General features: G+C 37.8%; 1 protein-coding gene across 7 annotated transcripts in view; it reads right to left on the reverse strand.

Annotated features, from left to right (window-relative positions):
- ATE1 (arginyltransferase 1) overlaps positions 1–22,732 on the reverse strand; it is an 86,943-nt gene that overhangs the window by 51,766 nt on the left and 12,445 nt on the right. For 5 of the 7 annotated variants that reach the window (XM_056351206.1, XM_056351203.1, XM_056351207.1 and 2 more), the window contains 2 exons: positions 10,488–10,520; positions 3,819–4,000 (listed from right to left, as the gene is read on the reverse strand). In XM_056351206.1, the coding sequence (XP_056207181.1) occupies positions 3,819–4,000; positions 10,488–10,520 (215 nt within the window). Of the gene's footprint in view, positions 1–3,818; positions 4,001–10,487; positions 10,521–22,241; positions 22,371–22,732 lie in introns of all 7 variants that reach the window. The other 2 variants (XM_056351204.1, XM_056351209.1) reach the window with 1 other exon arrangement.

Consider the following 22,732-nt stretch of genomic DNA (forward strand, 5'->3'; position numbering starts at 1 on the left):
GTACTGAAAACCTAACATTTCAGGTGCACGCAGTTTGCTGAAACCAAGTTCATGATAACTCTGTATCTATATATATACACACAAAAAGAGGAGAATGTCTAGAAATAAGTTAGTCAAGATCTGAAAATCCAGGTAAATGCAACATATTCCAGAAGCACGATTATGTTCTCTCAAAAATATACAAACATGCACTTCATATACATAAACTTTAAGACATGGCATGAAGGTAAACGACCTTGATGCACATTTTCCTGGACCTAATTAAACAGCTACCTTTCTGCAATTCAAAAAGTTGGAACATGACAGGGAAAAAAACATTAACTTTGCATTTCAGTATCTCTTAAACACTCTTTCCAATTGGACTATACTATCTGATCTAATAAAGTAAAAGACTCAAAGTGAACAGAAAGTAAAGTAAATACATCGTAACGTAATGAGGTAAAAACTGAGCTGCAGCAGCAAGTCTTACCACGGGCAACAGAGCTTCAGGCAAGCAAATTAGCACACATGATGGCAAAGCCAGCTTGCTTAGAACTGCTGCCAGGGTCATCGCTGATACTACAATCTCTGGTGACGTGCCCTAGGTAAAGACCCTGAACTCAAGTTCTTGCTCTACCTTGCATTTCTCTTTTAGGCCAACCCCACCCCAGGCAAAGTTTTACCGGGGGTATGCCAAACCATCCTTCTCGTTCCGCTTTTCAGGAGCATGTGCTGTAATCCAACACAAGAGAATCCTCCAACGCCATCATTTTACACCAGGAGCAGCAATGAGGTGTCACTGTACGGCATAACAAGCATCCACCTGCATTCTTTCTGCCTAAATCTTTCCTACAGAAAAGGGACTACAGACTTGTGATTTCCTTTTTGTTAAATTTTCGGTTATGGTACGTATCTGAAGAGGTATAATGGCTGCTGGCAAAAGTAATTAAGTCAGCTAGTGAGGAAGACATATATCCATTTCATCAATCCACAATTCAGACCGAGTATTTCAGTGCCACATAACCCAATTCCAAAAGAAGTTCAAGTATTTGTCCTACTACTACATAGAGATTATGAATACTACACTTGTCTACTATTCATCATTTCAGATAGTAGGGGGTAGGTTTAACTTTTTCCTGCAAATAAGATTCTCTCAGTATTTCCTGATGATTTTTTGGGGGAGTATTACACAAGTAGCTTCTCCTCCCCTCATTCTTCACTTACAAGCCTATATATTTCAAATGATCTTCAAATCCTACCCTTTCTACAACTCCTCAGCAAAAAAATCTCAAAGTAGCATGAAGTGGAAGTGACAGCACTGCAGTGCAGTTTAACCTCCTCAGAGTAAAATTGGCAACAGCTTTGAAGGTATCAGATTCCTTTGCAACTTCCTAAATCCTCCCTAACTCTCAATTTTTTTCCCCCTTTTTTAAAGAACAAGAAGGTTGGCTCCCTCTAAGACTGTTGGGAACTCATTTTTATTGCCTTAAATGCTGCAGAATTTATAAGCTGCCTTTTCACTAGTTGAGCCACGCACGCATGTTGCGCCGACAAAGTTTTTAATTTATTATGTAGAAAATGTAAAATCATTTCAAGAATTCATAAGCATGGATTAGGTCAGTCTACTCTTACATAAAGTAATGTGATACATACAAATACTAAAACACAACTTTTAGCAGGACAGTATTTTATGTTACATGCTCACCTTGTTCGAGGAAAAAAAAAAAATCAGTTTAAAGTACCTAGCACGTGTAACAAAACAACTTTTAAAAATCCAGACCATAACAGACAAAAAGATTAAATCTAAATCATAGGAGTTCCAACATTTTTTTCTACATTTGTTAATTCTGATTACTTTCATAAAATCACCAGTGCTACAGACTGCCTCAGAAAAATGACAATTCAGACTCTTTTAGACATCAGCCACTGGAAATGCTACAGCAACATCTACATTAATGCTCAGGACAGCTTTGAAGTTAGCCCAATTTGCACTGGAACTGGACCAGACAACATTCAGAAGTCCCTTCTGACCTCAACTCTTCTCTGATTTTACAGTTTGTCCTTCATAAAGAACCGTTCTAGAACAAGGTGGGGAGAGCCAACAGGAAAACAATGTTATCAGCTCTTACTGAAGGTGACATACTTGAGGAAATTGCACTTCAGGACTTAACCGACCTACAAGCGTACCGGAGTGGGAGGAGGTGCTGGTCTCCACTCCCTGCCCATTCTCAGCTGCACATTGTGGCTCCGTCACAACTCTTGAACCAGCTCTGGTATTAACAGGCTCTTCACTGAGCCAACTCAGCTCACTAACCAGGTTGCTAAAGCAAACAGTCTTCTGCTCAGTCAATTAAACTGGCTAAATCTGGGGTTGCTAGAAACCCAGCATGTAGCAGAGACGGAAAGGATGATTGCAGCACCTTGTTACAGCAGCAATAAACCATTAGACTGATGTCAGAAACCTAACAATGAGCTTTGTGGGAAAACAATCTTGACATACGCATTTGAACAACTTACGTAAAGATAATTCAGGAATCACAAAATTCACCACTACAAAGAGAAGAATACACCCAAACGGAAAATAAAAATAAAAAAAAAAGATTCTTAGGAAATCGAAAGACCCTAATCAAAATCTAAACAAACTATGAGTGATTAGACTTCTGAGATTAAACTGCATACTGCTTATTACTTATCACAAAAGTATATAAAGTAACTGTGATAGGGAGAGGTTGCCTAAAAATAAGGTTTAAGCTTCACCTATTTCAGAAGTCATATCATATGTTCCCATCCTGGTGGGTAACACTAAACAGCTAAGAAGCTCCACCCATAGAACAGGTGATGCCTCGGAGAAAGAAGAAAGCTGGATCTCACCACCGCAGCGCTTCTTTCACACCTGAAAGTGTAGTGCAAACCTCGATAGGTAAAGCCTTTTGCTAGAACTTCTCAGACCCAGGGAAACCCGAAAACAGACATGTCTGGCACGCAGTTCAAAGCTAGTTGCTTCATGAGAACCTCCCCTGGAAAACCACATGTCTGTGACCAGCTTACTTCATGTAAACAGAGAAGCAAAAAAGGGAAGAAAGAAACCCTGATGTGCACAAATATTTCCACTCGTTTAGGTTTTTTCCTTATAATAATAATGGAATCATAAGATTGCTTATAAGAAAAACAGTAACTCACAATTTAGCATACAAGTCTTACTCACCGTAAAAATCTTTACCCACTATTCCTACTCTTTTGCAAGACTAGGCTGATAGTTAATTTAAGGCTTTAAAATTCATAGGATCACTCTCTCCATCAGGCTCTCTAAAGACAAAGATAATGAGATTAACATACCTGAAAAATATACTTGGTGCTGGTACAGCAGGAGACTACTAATTCAGAGGACAACAGGTTTTAGGCACTCTACTATTTACGATTTCAGTGTGCATAAAACTATAAAAGTGATTAATTTCTTTTGGTGACTGGGCTAAGAAAAAGGTCAAAGGAAAAATTATTTCTATTCAAACAAAAAAGGGGCTTTTCCTGCTGAAACCAAGCAATACTAAATTATTTTCAGGGGCAATAAAATATAGGTATTTCATTCCTGAGTGTTTTTTTAATCTCTAAAAGTATTTAGCTAACTAGAAAGATATAGCCCTATTCAACGATGACAGTTAAAAATGTATGTGAATGCAACCAACTGTAGAGAAAGAAAGAAAAAAAACCCCACCACAAATACTTTGCTAGAGAGATAGTGTTACCAGTATATGTTCAGACTGGAACTAAAAGCCCAAGTTTAGGAACAAGTATCAATTCTTATTATTATGTCTAACCAGATAACAAAAATGTCATCTTACCGTAATGCAGAGTAGACTCCCAAAGATAAGAAAGAATAGTCTGGATCATAGTACAGATAGACGGATGACACGCAGTAGGGCAGTATATCAATTACACCGACAGCAATTATCTTCCCATCCAGCCAGTACTGCTGGTGGAAGGAACCATAGCCACAGTCTGGTCCGTTGGGTGCATCCTCTGCCTAAGCAAAAACAAGAGGGATGTAATTGTCTGACGGGTAGACTTTCAGTACAAAAACAATGTTAGAAAGAATTTTAACACTAAAGTAAATACTGTGAAAAATCACTTCTACCCATGTTTAGAAAAAGGAATTTGAGAAGCAGGGAAAACAATGTTAGTTCACTGTAACATTTGTGGCCTTTGCTGTGCTTGTGATTGGTAAACTATACGTATCATGCATCCCAAACACGAATCTGCAAATAGCCTCTGACACCAGCATTTATAGTACTGCCATGATAAAACAATGTGATCCAGCAAGTTATTAATGCATTATTAGACACAAATTCTGCAGGTACTCTTGAATTTGACTTATTACTCTTCAACAGGAGACAAAGCCCAAAGGCAGAAAGGTGAAACGCAGACGTTTCCCTGTGCTGGTGCTTCCCAAAGCTGGCTGATTGCTGAGCGCCCCCAGCACCTGCAGTCACAGCAAGGACCCAACTGTTTCTACCCCCCCATGCCCCCAAGTACTGGAAGCACTTTGGCCACAGAAACCCAGCTTCTCAGAGGGGCCGTCAAAGCTGCTTGAGAAAGGCATTTACAAAAAGAACAGAACAGCTTATTCTTTATGTGAGGTTTACTCTTTATAAAAGTACATTTTATCTAAGAATCTGAAACTCCTGTGTTGCAACAAAACCTGTGGAGCTTCTTTGTCAGCCCACATCAGAGTATCTCCTGCGCAAACACTGAGGAACTCGCTCTTGCTGCGCGCTGTGGTTTTGGATCTGCAGCGAAGAATGTCTCTGGACAGGGTAAAGCACCTAGAGCCAGAAACTGATGCTTCATATTAAGAAGAAAATGATCTCCTAATTTAAACTGTATTACGCAACCAACTTTGGCATGCCATTTTCTCCCACGTCAAGTTTACTTTAATCCTGAATTCCACTGTGCTCAACTTAATTATCCATCTAGTCATGTTTTTCACTGCACTGGCAGATCTTCAGAAAGCTGCTTCTCACTCAATAAATCTGACAATATTGCCTACTATTACCAACTGTTTTGCATTACAACAACAGAAGGTGGGTTTAATCACGTATTTTGATACAGTAGCGCAGACTGAAGAGATGATGGGCAGTAGAAGTTATTCTAATTGGTACCACATGTGTCAAAAGAAATCAATCACGTGAACAAAAAAATCATTTCAAGTGACTTACCCAACCAATAAGTCCCAAAATAAAGGCCAATATAATAAAATGCCTGCATTTTTATATAGCTATATAGCATAAAACTGGATATGGAGCTACAGATACTGTAAAACTGAAATGATCAAACATTTGAGAGCTCAGTCTGCAGCATACGAGGATATTACACTCGAATACCAGCACATTAAACTGGGTTTCTTCTCGTTCAGATAAAGCCTACTTATTCAGCAGTCATGGTTTCATACAATATCCTCAACTTTTCGGTAGAGCCAAATGAAATCACATGGTCAGCAGTAAAACTTTTAAGCTGGGTCACAGTCAAGTACGAGATTTTCTCTAAGGATTTCTCAGCCCAGGTTAAGTTCTCTTCTCAGCCATCAGGGTGCAGGCAGTGACAGAAAAAAAAGAAACATCTCCTCCAAGCCAAGGGGAAATGTGGTTGGTAATACAACACAGACTTGCCTAAATAAGTTTCGGTTAAAACAGACTTTTTTTCCTTGTCAAAAACTCATCATACAGAATTTAATGAATGCTAAAAAAAGATAGTCTAAGCCAACATGGAAAAGATTTTCACTCAAAGGAAAGTATTCTGAATTTAAATGAATGCCACGTCTCTGTGTGACCCCAACCCTCCAAACCACAAAGCATGGCTTCGGTCACCAGACCACTGCAACCTGAAGTATTAGCATCAGTTAAGAACTGCTAGTAAAGTATAAACTACAGTTATTTCACTAATGCAATTACAACGAAATGTCACGAACATAAAAGAGGCTATGTTCTGTAACAAACGTAATAAGCACAGCACTGATTTCAGACAAAATGTTCAGGGATCTCCATTACATTAAGCAAATAACATTTTTTAAAAAGAGTAACATTTTTCTCCTTCAGAAGTTTTCATACAATGTAATCCTTTGTAATGCTTTAAGTATTATGTTTTCTCCAATTTCTCAATGAATACTTGGCGGCTTTAACTTGATTTCTCATTCAGCATCCAGGCAATTTGACATGAAACAGGTCTAGAGTATGAAACCTTTTCCCGAAGCAGGTTATACATTTCACACTCCTGACATATCCACCTGGGACCATGTCTGTCAAAGGTGATGTCAAATACACCAGTGACATCAGGTGGGCAAGCCCCACCAGAAAGGGCTTACCTTATCTACCCAAAATTGTACTTTAGCCCTGGAAACAACCCAATTTATTTAAAATTAACAACTTATACTCAAACTTCAATATAATGAGTTATTGTAATCTGATATTGAAACACTCAAAAAAATAAGAACTAAACCCAGGACAAAAATTAAAACAAATATTCTCTCCAATGTTTAACTACAGTGCAGAGAAAAATACAATAGATTCCATCACATGTTAATTCTACCTCTCTTCATATTCTGCTAATTAATGATTCAATTAACACATCTGATTGCTCGTATTTTATAATGCATTATTAAAATCTAAATATTTAATAGCAACTGGTATTACATATTGCCCCAATTAGTACACCTCAACGTAATAGCTCTTATAATTGAACTTCAGTGATGATGAAAGTGCTCAATTTTCTTCCAAGCACATTGGTCTTTCTCTTGACTTTTAAGAGATGTTTTACTACTTTAGTAGTAGTAGTAGTATTGTGGAAATTGCACTTGTTAACCCACATGCCAGACCAGTGTGCAACTGCAGAAGGCACTGCATACTCATCAAACACGGATCCTGACCATACTAACTGCATGATTATTTTTCTCTGGAATTTCCTATTTTGAATTTTTCCATGTGCTGTGGATGGAGGGAGGAGAAAGATGTGAAATCCATGCTACCCCTTACACAAAGAAAAAAAAAACAAAACGGGGGGGGGGGGGGGGGGGGGAAGCCAGGAAATCCTTGACTCCCTTGACTTCTACACTCCAGTGGAAATTATTTGCCGAATAAGTGAAGTGATTAATTCCAGCAGTTCCTTTCCCAAAGGTGCGCACACACACACTCCCCCGACCATATGGTAGATTTCTATCTCTTGGTTAGCAACATATTTCCTTTTCAGTACTACGTCCTCCTTTCATTAGAGATTAGAGAAGATGCTGTGAAAGCAGCCTGCAAATAGAGGCTCTGTCAGCAGCGAGGTAGCACCGCATGTTTTCAGTCAAAAAGCCAGCAATGCACCCTCGCCCTGCAAAAGGCCGACAGCAGGTGGGCTGCGAGGCAGAGCACTGCCAGGGGACGGGACGGGGACGGCCAGCGACTCTCCTTGCTGCTCAGCACCGGTGAGGCTGCAGCAGCAGCACTGGGACCAGTGCTGGGCTCCCCAGTACAAGAAGAATACCAACTTACTGGGGCAAAGCCATAAGGGCCAGAAAGATGATTAAGAGGCTCGAGCATCTGCTGTATAACATGAGCCTGAGAAAGCTGGGACTCTTCAGCCTCAAGAACAGATGACATAGGGAGCTTTTATCAACATGTAGGAATACCCGATGGGAGGGAATGAAGATAAGGGAGCCATATTCTTCTCAGTAGTTACCACTGACATGACAAGAGGCAACGTGTACAAATTAAAACACACGAAATTCAATCTGAACAGAAGGAAACTGATTTTAACTGAGAAGGTGGTCAAACAACGGCACAGGCTGGCCAGAGAGCCTGTGGAGTCTCCATCCTTGGAGGTATTCAAAACCCATCAGCCTGGACAACCTGCTCAAGCCGGGGGGTTAGACCAGGTGATCTCAGGAGGTCCTTTACAAACTGCACAATTCTGTGATTCCGTATCAAAATAGAACAAACCAACTCGCTGCATCAAAGTGTAAAGACAGAATCTACAGAGATAACTTTGGTACCTTATTAGAAAAGTAGAGTATTCGAGCTATACTGTCAACTATTTAATCAGGACAGTGATAGCAAGCTTAAAATGCTAAAAAGATTAGTGAAGCTTGAAGGTACAAGGGACTTCAGTAGCGAGAGGCTCTGACTATCCCCATGTAAACACCATGGTGATGTCAACACCACTATAAGAAAAAAACAAGCAACGTCCCAAGTTCTCTAAATCAAATGAGTTTTGATTTAGTCCTTAGCAGCTCATCGAATGTGACTAAAATACAACATTCTACAGGAGGTGATCCTGGGAATTACAGACCTGTAATGGTAACATTTGTCTCCTAATGTCTGTAATGGTAACATTAGATCTCCTAAAAATTAACATGTAACAAATAATGCAGAGCAGAAGATGATGTGCTTTTCAAAGAGCAGAGAGCTAGATTCGCAAACGTCTCTCAATTCTTTAGAATTCAAAAGCATCTCGATATGGATAATAGGAAACAAATGGCAAGCAGCATATTTTCAGTTGTGCTGGGTCTATTATGTCTATACCAGCAGGTGAATCACTGAAAAACAAACAATGTTGCAGCAAACTAAGCTGATGATTTGAGAGTATTCAGGGTGATTAACCAAGAGCTGAGTGCAAACAACTCCAGAAAGATCCCGTAATACTAAGTGATTAAAAAGGCAGAGGAAATATCAAATGTTCGTAAATCCATGGGACATAAATGCATGGAGGAGAAAATTAATATATACAGATCCAAAACTATAGGTATAAATTAACAATTCTCTCAAAAACATGCTTTTGAGAGCAGTTTTATAAAATCATCAAATTAATGCTTAGCATCAGTCAAGATGGAAACAGACTAAAGAGCAATTAGAGAAAGATTTGAAAACAAACAAAACAAAATCATCATCTGACTGCAAAATGCCGTGGGTTTTTGCATCTCATCTGGGTGCTGAGGCTTGTTCCAACTGTACAACGTGGAACAACCTGGGAAGTACAAACGTAGAGGTGACTTTCAGGGATAGCGATAGAATCACAGGCACAGAACACCGCCCTAACTCATTGAGCACCAAAAACTAGGAGCCCCCCTGAGCAGTCCGGGTATCCCCTGTGCCCTCCTTCCATAAACACTCTCCCCTTGGCAACAACAGGGTACCAGGCTACGCTGGGGTTTGGGTATGTGGCTGTATCTTGCGTGCCCTTCTCCTCTACTGAACCCTTCTAACCATACCTCTCCAAACACGGCGGGATTTCCATATGTGAAGTGGTAAAATGGCAAAGGTTTAAATGTAGCTTCTAAGATGAAAGGATGAATAAAAAAACAAAACAACCCAAGTGGTTCTTTCTACATTATCCTGTTTACTGCTAGAAAATTGCCTAGTTTTCTGCTACTATACACTGTATCTCTTTTTTTAAAAAACTATTCATTTTTTGTGCCAGAGCCCATAGCCAAAACAGAAACCAAACAGAATAACAAAATGAGGAAATAAAGACAGGAAGAGTTCGGGTGTTCACACTATTTGCAGCTAATAAAAACATTAAAAATTCAAAAAATTACAAACTGAAATCATGTAAATTTTAAATTTTATTTTAGATTATTTTTATTCAAAAGAGTAAACAGACTACACACTACTAGATTTGCTTGTGGCAACTGTTTTGGAATAAAGAATTTCAAGAATCCCTTGGCCTCTGATATACAACCCCTTTTATTTAACTTCATCTAATTGAAGACATCTGTAGTGGTGCCACACAAAATTCAATTCAAGTTTCGAAATGTCAATAAAAAGTGTCTGTAAGAAACAATACTGGTATAAACCTGGCAGGGAAGTGTGCATCAACATCTACATAGCCATACAAAATTAAGAATATAATGGCAGTCTGCTGCCTGAGTTGACGAGGTGATAAAAGCCCTTTTCCTATAAAGTCTAATGAGCTCTATTACTCTTCAGCTTTCAGGAATGTAAAGGCCAGTGGACTCAACAGAGAAAAGCAACAAACTCCCCACACATGGATTCATTCAAACTGCGACATATCAAATTACCAGCGTAATTACTATAACCTGACAATTTCATTACAGTCACGCAGTGCTTAACTCTTTAAGAGTAACAAGAAAGATGGTGCAAAAATCCACAGCATTTTGCTTACTTGAAATGAAGCAACCGCATCGCTCCAAAATAACTCAGGTTGTAGTCAAGTACAAGCTTAGCAAGGTGTCTAGTAATGCATTATTTTATTTCATAGAAACAAATCAAGAACAGAAGAGAGACAGCACTTTCTGCTACTGTCTCTTAATGCAGTGATATAAAATTCAGTGGTAGCACGTTATCCAGCAAAAGGAATCCGCAGACTCCTTTGCAAACACAGTGCCATACGCCTTACCAGTCAGTGTTGATACCAATACTGCGACACCCACCTATACCATAAAGGTTTGCTGTCTGTACAGGCAGTGGAAAGGAAAGAATACACTCATTTCAAAACTTGCACCTAGAACGAATACATACCTCCAGAGGTGAATCACAGAGGAATCGTGTGAACTGCACCGAGGCAGATTAATCAGAAACACGTGCCCAAGACGACAGTTCAAATATGCAAAGCAGAAAAAGAAAAATATTAGCAGTATATCAGGATACATTCACAGTCAAATACACTCTTTCAAAACCATCTATCTGAAAAACACCATCAGATTTAAGAGTTAAAATAAAATATCCATAAACAAACTCCCATGTTCTATTTCATTTAGAAGAACAAATAGGTATAATAATAAACTATCCAAAGTACTTCCTTTCTCTAAAATAGAAGAAGGTTTTTTTAAAACGTGATGTGAGAGAATTACCACCTTGTAATACAGGTTTGTTTCTGGTGTCCTTGATTCTTAATTACACATTACCCTTCCCCATGACTGCCTGCGACAGGGAGTCTTTTCCCACCGTTCCACTGGGACCCACCCCACCACCAAAGCAAGGAGGGGTTAGGGCCCCCAGATCTCTTAATATAAATTGGTTAAGTTATATAGTTTCAAAACTATAAGCAAGCCCATTTTAAGTCTAAAGAGGAGGAAGAAAGAAAAAATAAAAAAATCAGCTTCCTGAAAGTGCAAGTAATTTCAAACCTAGATTCTTTACCCGATACAAAATGATGTGCTGCAGGTAATCAACCAAAAAGGAAAGGTTTTAATGATCTGGAGCTTGTTCAAGATTCTAAGACTAATAATATATAATAGTTATTTATTTGCCATCATTTACTTATTTAATAAAAATACTTCCTTACTGGTGGATCCCACATTAAACATGTTACAAAGTTCTGGTATGTATTTAACCCCAAAACATCCCTTTGTTAAAAACCTAGTATGTGTTACACCATTTAATTCCCCCTCTTGTAATAATTGGATGATGTATTAAGTCAGCAGCTTGCAAACTGCCAAGCAATAGTAAATAGGAACTTTTAGTTAAAAGTTTGATAAAAAGAATATATATACCTACAAAAACCTGATTGTTGTAAAGACTTCATCGTCAAGAATTATATGAATTTCTGAGATTAATTAAAGAAGATTATTCTATATACAAAAAATGGGGTGATCACTTGTCAGTCATCCCAGGAAAGGGCAGGAAAGGAAGTAAGGTAACAGTAAAAAGTGCCAATATTGTAAGTTGTTGACTTAGGAGGGAGTTCCATATACAGCCTAAGTAATTAAAGCTTTCTCCTTTCTTCAGAAGGTGCTATAAAGCAGATTTTAGAAATAAAACCACAGCCTCTGGTAGATGTATATATTGACCTGTGAAGATCAACCGCACCATTCTTAATGGAGCTCAAAGTGAACCTACTCTAACACCGTGTCTCTAAGAAAGTGCATCTGCTGATGCTAAAAGAATCAAGGCTTGGCAGGAGTCCCATTTCAGGCTGTTCCCCCCCCAGACACAGAGCAGTGGCTGATCGAGGGAGCAATGATAAACCTCTGGGCACAGGCTTTAGGGAAGAAACTGAATTTCTTTTCTACAAGATGCTGGTGAAGGCAGGAGATTGTGCATTCCCTACAATTAACCACTTCAAATCTAGTCACTAACACTCTAAATTACTCAGAATTTGGAAAAACAAATGACTGCAATATCTTAATTAAATCCTAGGATATTTTTTTTTATATGGAGGATAGGGAGAGAGAACAAGATTTTTTAAAGAAACAGAAAACCAAAACAGATACTATCTAAAGAGGGGGAAAAAAAAAAAAAAGTAATACAAAATTTGAATTATTGAGTTATATCTCCATAAAAGAAGAACAGTTACAAATTCCTACACTGCGAGTGCATCAGTCCTCACAGCCAGTGATTTTAGAACGTGCAGGTTTCAGAAAAAAAAAAAAAACAACCATGTGTTATTAATTTTCTTGTCAGAAGACCCCCAATAGTTCTTAATCTGTAACTTTAGCTTTATAGCGCAAGTTAAACCCTATGGGTGAGAAAACTGAGCCAACACCACTTTTCAAATAATTTTACCAATTCTCCAGGCCCTGCTGTACAATCCCTTGGCTTTGAGGGCAAGGGGGAAATTTTTCAGTGTACCTCCGCATAACTTCTGCCTGCTAGGGAGGATATACTGTTACAACTACCTATCCAGCTGGCTAGAAAATAATTCTTACGTGCACTTGAACTTGTATCACAATGTTACAGGGAAAACAACATTGCAAGTCTGGTTACATACTGTTTCACCTGTTGATACTTGCTAAATTTCTTAGCTTAGACTTCTTAATCAGCTCCTAGAAAAATTCAGAAGACTGTGAATCTTCTCTAGAGGTCACTTAAGAAACAATTACCCCAAAGTCCAAACATTTTCTGTTGCGGGTCTCTTGTTTCGGGTTTCTTTTTGGGGGTTTTTTGTTTGTGTTTTTTTTAAGAAAGAATTTAGTTGACACAGACAGCTGGAGAATTTTATAAATATTTCAGATCCACTGACCCCTGCTGTTATTTTCTCAATCCTTATTCTCCCCTCCCACTCCCAAAATCCACACCACTTTCATCATAACCCAGGAATACACCTAGACTATACATTTATTTAAACTGTAGGAAAAAGCAAGATTCAATTTCTAAATTAATGAACTCATTATTACTGCAATATTACTATGAACACAATTCAAAAATTATTCAATAAACCATGATAGAAATACAGTCAAAAGCTGGTGCTGCATGTAAAATAACTCAATCTGTCACACAAGCACAATTAAAATTCCTTTCACAAAGTCATGCTTTTCTAATTTTAATTTCAGACTGAATTACATAAACTTTAGTCTTTTAAAAATTATGTAATATATATGAAATACAGAACATTCTTTCTTTGGTGCAAACTAATTACAACTGCCAGAAAGAGCCAACAGAACCACAGGAAATAAGTTTAAACGTAATTAACAAAACTGAGAGAGGAAGACATTACTGAGATTTAAATCAAAGGGGGGCAGGGGAAAGGCAGAAAAATAAAGGGAAGGTTTGGTTCAACCCAAAGCTACGTGCTTGAGTTTACAAGTGGGGGAAGACACTCACATGCTCTGGATGCTAAACCAGAATGGGTTTCACCCAGTGACTCAGAAAGCAAGGGCTACTGACATCACGCAGGGACGTCACACAACGACGTCATAGCCTTCTCCGGAAAAAAAACAGCTCTGAGCTGTCACCATTGGTGATCGTAAAATCCAAGATGTTCAGTGCAAAGACATCACGGAAAGGCATTCATTTGTAACTTTCCCTTTGACAGTGTTAGAGTTTGCTCATATTTGCCATTCCCCATCAAAGAAAACTGAACATTTGCCCTTTTCATTTAAGAAAGGACAGGGTAGGGAACGGATATGGGATTGGGGTTTGGTTTGGTTTTTAAATCAAATCTGTGAATGGGATTAAAATAAACCTGTGGTGTTGGTTGTTTTGGTTTTGGAGCTAGACTGATAATAAAATAAAAAATAGTGTTACGAGTTTCCATACAGCCACACAACCTACAGTTCCAGTGTATCACCTTCATGCGTACCAAGCAAGTTCATCCTCCCTTCCCTCCCGTTTCCAAGGCCAACACAATGAATAATTTGTGGCCAAACAAACCTTAGTGCACTCACTAAAGAAACGAGCCACAAAAAGACCACAATCTTTCTGGAGGGTTCCTGGCATCTTCCCTATATATTCACTTCATAAAGAGTTATTCCTCCTCAAGCAGTGCAATCTTTTAGGTTATTAAGTACGCAGGGAAACAAAGAGCTAGAATCAGGTTTTTCTTCTCTAGAAGCTCCTTTCCAGGTCAAACTTTTCCTTTTTTATCCAGCTCCTCTTGGCTTCATGTAAACCCTGCACAGGTGTGTAGGACACCCTGCCACCACCAAAGGAAGGAGCGATGTCCCCCTTTCACACTCTGTTATTTTCAAGATGTTGGCACTTCTTACAGGTTCTGAATAAATAGGATTTTGCTCTCAAACATTAACTTACTCATCAACAATAACTGTTTCTAAGGCAGTTTATTGTTGGAACTTGGTCTGTAGTCATCAGCACACTTTGTTTTGGCTAGAGAAGATTATTTCAATTAAAATATGGGAGCCCAATGCACAAAAATCCTAACGCAGTTCCTGGGACAGACTGGAATCAATATTAGCCATAAAACTGTGGAGTGAAAAAAAGTAAAAAATAAACAATAAAAAAAATTTCTAACTTTCAGTAAGTCTAGAAGAAGCTTTTAAATGACACACACACACACACTCCAAAAAAACAAAAAAAAACCCCACACACAATAAAAAAAAATATCTAGGAAAACAGAAAGCAGGAAAATGAACAAAATTCTGTTCCTTGCTGTATAAATCAGTAAAATGGGAAAAAATGTATCATGTTGACAAGGAAAGACTGTGCCAAGCTATCCTGCTGCCCTTGAAGTGGACAATATACTGGAGCTAAGTTAGCAGAGGGATCAAAGACTTATTCCAGGGCTCTATTTGGCATTTTCAAAGCGACTTACAAAAATATCAGAATGCTAACAAAACAGCTTCAGAGATATCCACAGACCTAAAGGTGAAGAGCAAGAGCCTCCAAAACGTAGTACATAAGGAGAGAGGGGATTTAGAATTCAAATGCATGTTTGATGTAGTTTTCAGTACAAAAATCAGACTGATGAAATAGAAATAATCACTGATGGGACAACACGTACATTTCTGAATTACAGTTTCAATTCTTTTATGGAGTGACAAGCGTCACTGTGGCTTTGCTTGCCCAGAAGAAACTTACTGTCAAAATAATGGAGATTTGCCAGTCTCACAGTGAAGATTTTTTGATATTATATGGATTTACATAGAGAAATCAGTCAAAAATCAGGAAGGACAATGTAAACAGCGATGCAACAATCAGAACTGAAACAATATGGCTGCGGACAACTTAATTATCTGGACGCCTAAACTCTTTTGCTCTTCTAGGCATTCCAAGAAAAAAAATGCATGAATCCACAGCGCTACAGTCACGAGGGCCGCACAGGTAAGTGGAGGGAATCAGGCTGACACAGATACTCACTCTGAGTCTTTAAACCAATGTTATCATGGACCTGACACACCAGCTCGAGAGCCTATCACCAGATCAGCGCTGCCATCCACTGACATGATAAAAGGCCTAATTCAAGATGATTATAAAAATGTATGGCTGCCAAGGTAACCTACAGAAAGTTAAAAATAACCACAAAGGCTATTGATTTTTCAAGTGTTCTCTCACTAGAAAAATTAAAAAAAAAAAAAAAATCCAGAGGAAACTAGGTTAGTGAGACCTAAAAGTTTGCAAATGCCTGCTGTTAACCAGCTTTTGAATTGATTGGAACGTGCTCCTTGGCATTCCCCAGGCTACTCACACAGTTTTCTGTATTAGTTCAAGTAGATTTCTGGAAGGCAATTAAAAAAAAAATGGGAAAAAAAACACCAAAACACTGTAAATATTTCAGTATTTTTTTGCACCTTTTCGAACAGTTTATCTTTTGTGTGTTGTGAAATTCTTTTCTTCCAAGACAAATATTTAGTTAAGCACAAAGCAAAGAGAGTGTCCAGCTAGCTTTGCAGAGGGAACGGAGACACACATTATTTTTCTACAAGTTTGTAATTATAAAACACTCAGGAGAAGTTAAATAGAACGTTTGCTTCACAAGCTCTAAACAGCAATAAACTGTTCACTCTTGCTCTTTCTGAAAACTACTGTACAATTTTTATGATCTTTTATGGAAATGGTTTCTAACCTGCGTAGCTGCCACATAGTTTGTTTCAGTTATATTCAGCCATGTTTCCTAAAGACAAAAACTACTGTAAAAAGACTTTAAGCCTAAAAATCACATTAATGGACTGGGTGTATTGTATCAGTGTTTGAAACCACCCAGATCAACCTTTAAGTTCACTAGAGAAGAGGCAGGAAGAAAAAAAATGCTTAACTTCAATTTTTCTCATGACAATATGTTATATGGGAAACTCAGTTTGGAATGATAAGTACCAAGATTTTTTTTTAGCACAAGAACCGAATACAGCTAAAGAACTAAACTAGCTGCAAGCTTTTATACAGATATATATGCGTGTGCCTATAAAATTTGCTGACAGCTTCCACAATTGACTTTAGGAAGCATTTTAAAAAAGACAACATTAGGTCCGAAATGAAATGCCTCTGATGAGATGATACTTCATTAAGAAGAACTGCTAGAGGTCTCACCTACTTCATCCAAATTAGCTATTGAGTACATCCCTGTGATCAAAAAATTTCCTTCTTGGGATGAAAGGGCCAAGAAGAAATGTCTTCACTGTATTAATTTCATTTAAAAACTTTGCCTTCAGAGCTACACAGTTCTACATCTGTATCTACCATTTAAAAAACAAGAAACACATTCTGACACTTCATCTAAAACACAAAAGACATGCAGGTGGCAAAGCTTTCCAAAACATTTACATACACAATTCCACATACTTTGTTAATCATCCTGAAGGCTGGGGTAGAGCTGGATCACAGCATCTTCCAGGCCATTTGTACTCTGCACAGCCTCCCTGCTCTCCTTACACAGAACACACAGGTATTTTTGCTGTTGAGCAAGAGTTAAAACAGCTGCAGATATGGATTGCTCTTAGCAAAGCAGACGACAAGCCAGATCTATTACTAAGCTTCTTTAAATCCAGTGTTGCCACCTGAAGAGCCAGCTTATGCCCTCAGACCTAGTTATGTTTCTATCTTGTTTCCACATTTTTGTACCGTAGTTCTACAAAGCCAGAGCATCAAATACTACCTGGTTACTCTCACAGTCTTGTCTGTTCCTTGAGGTAAAAGCAGAGTAACAGACAGCAGTACGTCTGTCGAGAGCTGCCTCCACTAGCACTGAATCAGGTGCTGGTGCTTGACAATCGTCAGAGCATATCTGCCTCTTGGGATTATATAAAACACATTAAAAGTTCACTCTCCTGTCGTATTCTCAGATCATCCTTCTATACATTAATCTACACATTTTCTCCCAGAAATACAACCAAATGCTATTAAAAGTTACTAAAAAAGAAAAGGTTCCAAACCCATATTTATCCATTTCTTTGTGCATGAATTATTACAACAAAGCTATTACATTTCTTACAAGAAATGAAAAAAAAAAAAAAAAAAAAAAGGTGGACAAAACTCCATTCCTACAGCTTATTTGCATACTTACAGTACTCTTGACCTGCTGATCAGCTCTATAATTTGTGCTCCAACTGATCTTTCACCAAAAATACAGGGAAACAACACCCACTCCATGAAAGGATGCTCAGCCTACTACCCCCTCACTGTTCATTAGAGAAGTCTTCCCTTTTTCAGTTTTTCTAAGCTTTCATTACTTCAATTTTTCTCATTTTATCTTGACTCATTTCACAAAATAAATATAACCACCACCCAAGCAGAAAAAAAAAAAAAAAATGAAACATGTAACTTGTGGACATGTTAAATAAATTTTTGCAATGGGTTACATTTGTGGATTTTTGTATGTTACAGAAACAGATCGTCATACTAAACATTATTATAGTCTTCCACTACTTTAGCAAAAAAACAAACCCTAAAAAAGCTCATGAAAAACAGCTCTATTATATTGGGAACAGTATATGACAACTACCACCATGGACCCAAGATAAAGGTCCATATACTGTACTTTCATACGGTAAAGAAACGCATAGAATGTCACAAACACTAGAACAGGTTCTTTCCTCATATATTTTCACAGCTTCCAAAAATGAGCAGTTCAGGGACTTGGCCAATTCAAGAGTAGCCTTGGATAAACTTCTCCAACAAGCAGCAATACACCTATTTTCCAAGACTGTATCTTACCTCATTCAGAAGCTATTTACACTTTACTGCTTAATCACCTGTTGAGGTTCCCCCTAAGTCTTCTGATTTTTTTCCAACAAGTCTTTTTAAGATAAGAGTACCTATATTCCTAAAACAGTGGATGACTAGGCATTTACAGAGCAGCTTAATAATGTTTTGTGTTCCCACAGAGAAAAACAGAAATATCAGTTCTTCTACAGCACTATTTAAGAGCAAGTATTAGGAAGCAACCTTAAAACAGAAAATAGTTTGCTATGTTTTTCCTCAGGACACCAATTCAATTCAATAAAAACATGCTGACATAAATATTCTCAGAGGTCAACAACTTTGCATAACATCAGTACTTGACTGCACTCCAAAGCACTGAGACAACCAGGTTAGTGTTGAAGCTGAAATCCTGTAGCAATTGACCAAAGGTTTTTGAGAGAGCTGAGAAGGTTTCCAGGGGAAGTTCAATTTATACCAGAAAAACTAAGAGAAAAGGGGATAATCAATAGTTTAAAAGACTATGCAGAAAATACTTCTAGCTTTTATGTCAAGATAAACACAGATTCGAAAAATTTCACTTGCAAACTAAACTGGTTTTAATTCCAGGAGCAGAGAGATACTCAAAACTGTTCCTAGAACATTAACTTATTTGGCAGATAACAAACCTACTCCTGCCTTACCAAATCCTCTACTCACCAACGAGAGCAGTACTGAAGATTGTCATGATGCTTCCATAGAAAAGGCAAGTTTCATCACCACAGGGTTAATACCAACCCTGGGACTTGAAAAAAGTTTATTCCACTATGGAATTTCTACCTTGCTTTTTATTAGAACAAACAGAAGTCACTGCCTTAACCAGGAATCAGTACTGCATCACCAAAACGCATTGCAGGACTCTTCCCCAGCAAAACCTTAAAGTAAATTCTTTTTAATGAACACACACTATTATTAGGGCTACTTCAGTCTCCATCAGAGATGCAAAAGGAGAAGAGGAGAAAGTAAGGAGGAAAAGGCAAAATTCAAAAAGACTCACCATCCTGAAAGGCACTAAAACACCCCTTATCACTGGTCTCAAAGTGGCACTAACCAAGACAGCGCCCAAAAGTTCAAAGTAATCTCTGGTGTCCAGCATTCAATGGATTCCCTGTCCTGGAAATCATTTATTCCCCCTCCTCACACAAAATGACAATGAAGAGATGTGTATATATTACATAGGTGCAAAAGGAGGACCTTCTTTCACACTCATTGAGCAATAATTGGCTTCATGGTTCACACACCTTTTGTTAATATTGTGAACTGTTTTATAGCTTTCCACATTAGTGTTATTTTCAAATAATCACCAGAATTCTCAATCTATTCCTAAGATTGCCTTTTCATGTAATAAGGCTAATATTAAACTAGTCTAGCAGCTAATATAGGCAGACAATATATTGTAATGCCAACAATGTAAGAATATATTCCAAAACCAAGTTGTTAATATGTCCCATAACAATTTTTGTTAGATTCTGAACTTGAATACAGGCAGGTTTCTGAATATGAAGTGTTTGGCCAAATATAAAATTAAATACTTTTCCTAAACTAGAAACTTTCCAAACACAAAAGTGTGCAGGACTACCCCTGAAAAGGAGTCATCCACCATACACAGATTAGTTTGCACAGATTAAAAGCTAAATTTAATTTTCAGATGCAAAAAAAATCCTGGATGTTTGCCAGTTTAAAGCCCAAAGCAGACTTGTTACTACCCTGATAAAAAGCCCTGTGTATGGGACAGAATTTCATTCTACCTGTACATTAAAAAAAAAACTGCTTGGCTCCATAGAGTCTGTATGATATATTAAAAAATCTGAGAAAGAGGAAGAAGAAAAAATTTGAGGTCTTTCAAATAGCATTTTCCACCCTGCCCCTCAATAATTTGGATCAGTTTTACCTTACTTGGTACCTTCTTTTCTGAAAAGTGACCCAGATAAATATCTTCCCATACAGGTTCAGTATTAAAAAAAAAAAAAAGTGGTTTCTAAATACACAAATTACATTTTATGTAAAGTATTCCTCAGTTTACTTCCTGCAGGGATCAAATACAAAATGATTTTGCTTGAAATGACAGAGCTTTAGTGCCTAATAACTGTGAATAGAAAGACCTCCATAGCCAGACAGCCACACGGACACATGACACAATTTACAGTGCTAAAGGACATAAATTAAAACCCATCAGCATCAGACTGAGTTTTTACATTTACTAGATGCTTCAGAGGTCTTATGTCTGCCCTAGAATATTATATTAAGCCTCCACAAACATGATGCCAGAGAGAAGATAAAGGCAAAGCAGGGAAAAACCTATGGCAAGTACCAAGGAAAACGAGGAGAATAAAAATCCATCAAACTAATAGCAGTAAACAGACACCCACCTCCCTCCTATTCAACAGCAATTCCCATGATGGACTTTACACATTAAGGTGGTGGAAACCTGAACTGTCCTTAATGTCACTTTATAAGCTTTGCTCCCCTAGACTAAAAAAGTTCCACAGGTGATTAAACCCAAGCTTACACCAAGCCATGCACTCTGACCCAAACAGATGTGATGAACTGAGGGCTAACTGCTGTTCAGAACTGAACTGCAAGCAGCCATCATGGGTTTGCCCTTGATTCTTCATGTATTATTAAAAAAAAAAAAAAAACCAAACCACAAAAAACAGCATAATTCTAAACAAAGAATAAGTAAGTATATGAAGTTCTTATCACCCTCTCCGCAGCAACAAGATTTTCAGAGCAAAATCATGATGGCATGTATACTATATCTAAGCATTAGGGCTGAAATACATCCTCATAGCAGACCAATAATCAGACCAGGTAATACCTGGTACGAATCTAGTAAATAGCTCAATCCTTCCTGGCACACTTCTGATTTTTACATTATTATAATTAACCCAATTTACGTCAGTAATTATAATAAGGGCAGAGACTACTACTTATTGTTATAAGTCCTATTATTTTACAAAACAAAGTGAAACAATTTTTATGGCTTTCCACAGTAGCATTATGGACATCTCACAAAAAAGCTCTCCTTACACTCTTTTGAACTAAAGCCAAAAATGATTACATGGTTTTATTATGATACCTGGAAAATAGCCACAGCTTGCTAGGTATTACTTCTGCAAGTATTGCTCTCAAGAACAGAAAAGTCTGACTAGATAGCTGATCAGTATTGAAGCCATACTTTTGCAGTAAGTAGAAATGACAGATCTAAGGTAGCAAGTTTATTAAATCTGCTAATGAAAATGTTGTGCCACCTACCAGAGAAATGGAGAATTGCTGCTTGTTTAGAACCCCGTGAGTGCTTTTTTTTATTATTATTTATTAGATTAGGATTAGCATCCTGTAAACATCATTTTAAAAAGCAGGCTTTATTCACAGGCAATGTATTCTCATTGAATCTCAGACAATCAGCTAGCGGGAATATTCTGCACTATTTCTACTGCAAAGGTAAGTTCTAGTTGAGAGGTAGCAAAGGCATGTGAATAAACCTGAAATTTTAAAACCTTCACCTATTAAATTAAGCAAGACCAAAAAAATTAAGGACAAATGTGGAAAAGGCACCGAACAGCTATAAAGTAGAAGATGCTTTTGCCATCAAAAAAACAATTCCATACCATTATCTCATTTCCAGCGGAAATCTCAGTCCCAGATCCATTTACAAATCATGTACAAACAGCAGCTCTACTTAAGTCATTATTAACATTAGGTTTTTTAGTTATGATGATGCATAATCCCTCCCTCTTCAGCTCAGTTACCCCTTGGCCAAAGCCTGCAACAGAAGCTTCCTAAAAAACCTAATGCTTTCCCTCCCCAATGAAAATTTCAATATTTTAATATTTGGTATCACTCTCAGAGACACCATGTCTCATCATTTAACTGCACATTAAAAAACAAAGTTTCCATAAAGGTGCATGCAGTGAACTGTACCTCATTTTCGCCACAGTCAGAAGGTGTATCCTTGTGTATAGCCATCTGATACTTGGCAAATAAAGTGGCTGACTGGTTGAAGGATGATTTGAACTGGGGATCCTCAAAGGAGACAGGTACTAACCTCACCTTCAGAGCAAGGAAAATACAAGCATACTGTTTTGAGTGCATATGATCAGGTAATATGCTTCTGAAGGTAAGGCTAGTGAAAGATCTCCTCCTATCCACTTCAAAGCCTCTGAAGTCAGTTTTCTACTTTAAGCACAGTAATTAAAAAAAAAAAAAAAACCCTACAGGGGAAAGTCTGACAACTAACACTAGCTCAAACTGACTGCTGATACTTTCATTAAAGAATAAAAATTGTATAACACTAGAAGACTCCAAAGCAGCAGTTTATTCAACCCATCTTTTTGGCCAAGTATCTAACAAATTAACCACAAATTTTATTTTCATTGTACAGTCTCAAGGACTTTTAAAATATATTATTGTTA

The sequence above is a fragment of the Falco biarmicus genome, chromosome 9 (assembly GCF_023638135.1).
Source record: "Falco biarmicus isolate bFalBia1 chromosome 9, bFalBia1.pri, whole genome shotgun sequence".
NCBI lineage: Eukaryota > Metazoa > Chordata > Aves > Falconiformes > Falconidae > Falco > Falco biarmicus.